This window comes from Carassius carassius, chromosome 39 (assembly GCF_963082965.1).
Source record: "Carassius carassius chromosome 39, fCarCar2.1, whole genome shotgun sequence".
Classification (NCBI taxonomy): Eukaryota; Metazoa; Chordata; class Actinopteri; order Cypriniformes; family Cyprinidae; genus Carassius; species Carassius carassius.
In genome coordinates, this window is record NC_081793.1 from 17,276,331 (window position 1) to 17,279,278 (window position 2,948).

Sequence of the window (2,948 nt, forward strand, 5' to 3'; positions counted from 1 at the left end):
CCAGCTTCTGACCTTGATGATGGAGAAGTGAGGAGAAGATGGAGAGAATGTTTGCCTGCTCTTAAAAGACTAGCTTATTCTATAATTAATTAATTATTATGCAATGATTGCTGGTTTCTCCTAAATGATAGTTCACCCAAAGATGGCCTACACTGTACACATACACTGTATGGACAGAATTAGATTGTAGATTTGTCTAAATCTTTCTTTGTGTTCTGCAAAAGAAAGAACATCATATATATGTATATATATAACAATTCTTGGAACAATTCTGTCCTCATTTACTCATCCTCATGAAGATATTTTGAAGGACATTGGTAACCAAACTGTTTTTGGTTACCATTGACTTCCATTGTTAAAGCAAGTAACAACTGAGACATTTCTCAAAACATCTTCTTTTATGTTCCACAGAAGTAAGAAAATCCTACATGTTTGGAATAATATGAAGGAGAGTAAATACCGTATTTTTCGGACTATAAGTCCCACCTGAGTATAAGTCGCATCAGTCCAAAAATACGTCATGATGAGGAAAAAAACATATATAAGTCGCACTGGACTATAAGTCGCATTGATGTAGAACCAAGCACAAAGAGAAAACATTACTGTCTACAGCCGTGAGAGGGCGCTCTGTGTCTTCAGTGTAGACTACAGGAGCACTGAGCAGCATAGAGCGCCCTCTCGCGGCTGTAGACGGTAATGTTTTCTCTTGGTTCATTTCTCTCGGTTCATGTCAAATAAATTTTGATAAATAAGATGAATAATCTTTATTATTTTAGATGGCTTCGGTCATTTTGGTGAGCATTCCTCCACAGAAAGATAGCTTGTTTAAAGTCTTGAGAGTATTGGTGTTCTTCCTACATTTCCTTTACTTCTGCTGCACGGTCCCTCTGCCTCCTGTTCTTGAACCAGTTGCTGACCTGGGTCGTGGTGAGGCCCGTGGCCTCGGCCAGTTCTCTTTTCTCTCTCGGGGAAGGGTACGGGTTGTGAGTGTACCACTCTTTAAGCACACACCGGCTCTTCTCCTTAAAACAGTAGCTGGTTTCCTCTCCATCCCAGATGGAGCGAGGCAGCGGGAACTTTCTGCGCACGCGGTATTTTCCCACAGCGCCCAGAGGACGACCGCGCAATTTCTCTGCTTCGATATAGTGAGCTTTCAGCCAGAGCTGCTGCAGTTTGGGGTGGTTGTGCGGAGAAAACTGGTGGCTCTCTAATACTTTGTAGAGCTCCCTGAAGTTGCCCCGGTGAAAAGCTACCACGGCTTTCGCTTTCAATACGCTCTCGTTTTTGTGGAGGTGCTCACAAGCAGGTAAGGACCACAAAAAGCGCCCGAGACGTTCTTCATCTTCACTGACTGTTTTGCCTGAAACGTACAGCGTTTAGGAGTGCATGTTTCTCACCAGAAGCTTTGCTCTGATACCTGCAGATAACCACATTATGCTGCACTCCGGCCTGCACAGATTCCAGCATAGATTCTAGCAGACTAGTTATGCCAACACCGAGGGGACGCATGAGACAGCTGTCTAACGTCCCAGGTGCAACTCCCATGGAAATGGTAGAGTTGGTACTTAGTGCTCGCCATGGTTCTGGCCTGCATTCCCCTCAGCATGGTGGCATGGATATACCGTTCCCCATAGCGACCCCTAGAGGATGCAGTTCGAAGTCCCCTAGAAAAGGGAACATCTCAGGTTACTTATGTAACCATGGTTCCCTGAGTAGGTAACGCGACACTGCATCCTTTAGCTTCCTGCCATGCTTCGGATGCAAGCTTCAAACGAAGAAGTGGATGGCGTATTCTCCCAGTGCCTATTCATACTATAGTTGCACCGGTAGTGACATCAACATGTCATTTGTGTTTTTAATGTATGCTTCAGACATGTGTCACGACGAGGCATTCCCCATAGCAACCCCTAGTTGACGCAGTGGTGTTGGACTTCCAATCTATGGACTAAAACAACAAGACATTTTTCAATGAATTGATCCTTATGTAATTCCAAACCTATATAACTTATTTTCTTCTGCAGAATACAAAAGAAGATATTTTGAACTATGTTGGTAACCAAACAATTTTGGTTACCGTTGTCTTCCATAGTATGAAGAAAAAGATATTTCTTGGAACTTCTTCTTTTATTTTCCACAGAAGAAAGAAAGTTGTACAGGTTTGTAATGACATTAGGGTAAATAAATGATGACAGGTTTTTAATTTGGAGACGAGCAATCCGTTTATTTGAACTTTTCCATATGTTACATGTTACAGTGATACATTCTTTGTCTGATACATTCACCTTTTTGATCACTTTTCTTCTTTGAATGAACTCTTGTGAGAGTTACAGCATGTTAAAAGCATTTTACACCCTGTGATCTGGCATCCTAGTAAATGCACATTACCACCTGCACCAACAGAGGAAGAACTGGCAATCCAAGCAGTTCTCTGCACACACCTGCACCTGTCTAATGTTTCATGGGTCATGAGTGAGAAAGAGGTCTGTTAATCTGCCGACGTGGCTGGGCAGCATTGGTTTTTACCTGGAGGCTTGTTGCTGACCATGCAGTGGCTTTAGTCTTTTTATTTTATTCAAATCAAGGCAGTTGTGTAGGGGGCCATGAGCAAAGACACCCAACACCCAGCAATCACACTGTCCTCCACTCACAGCGCACACTCTAAATGATTAATGAAGCTGGCTCACCTTCCCTCTCAGAAGGGACGCGAAACCCGATAGCGCCGAGAGAGGCTGCGCTTAGCCATGTATGTGTGTGTGTGTGTGTGTGTGTTTGCATGAGCAAGAGCACTAGCAGAAGACATGTAGGGCCATAAGTTTCATAAGTGTCATCTGGTCGTTGATGCAGAGAGAATTAACAGTAGTGTACCGGTGGCAATTCTGTAGATGATGACTGGCTAAAACTAATATTTGACTGCATTTCACATGGGGGCTATGTTCATACCGATGTTC

At 43.3% G+C, this 2,948-nt stretch overlaps 1 protein-coding gene across 1 annotated transcript; it reads right to left on the reverse strand.

Annotated features, from left to right (window-relative positions):
- Window positions 1-854: 854 nt before the first annotated feature.
- On the reverse strand, window positions 855-1,632 carry LOC132120910 (homeobox protein six1b-like). The gene is made up of 2 exons (XM_059530133.1): window positions 1,623-1,632; window positions 855-1,360 (listed from the first exon to the last, which is right to left on the reverse strand). The coding sequence occupies exons 1-2, from the start codon at window positions 1,630-1,632 to the stop codon at window positions 855-857; spliced, it is 516 nt and encodes a 171-aa protein (XP_059386116.1).
- Between the last annotated feature and the right edge of the window lie 1,316 nt (window positions 1,633-2,948).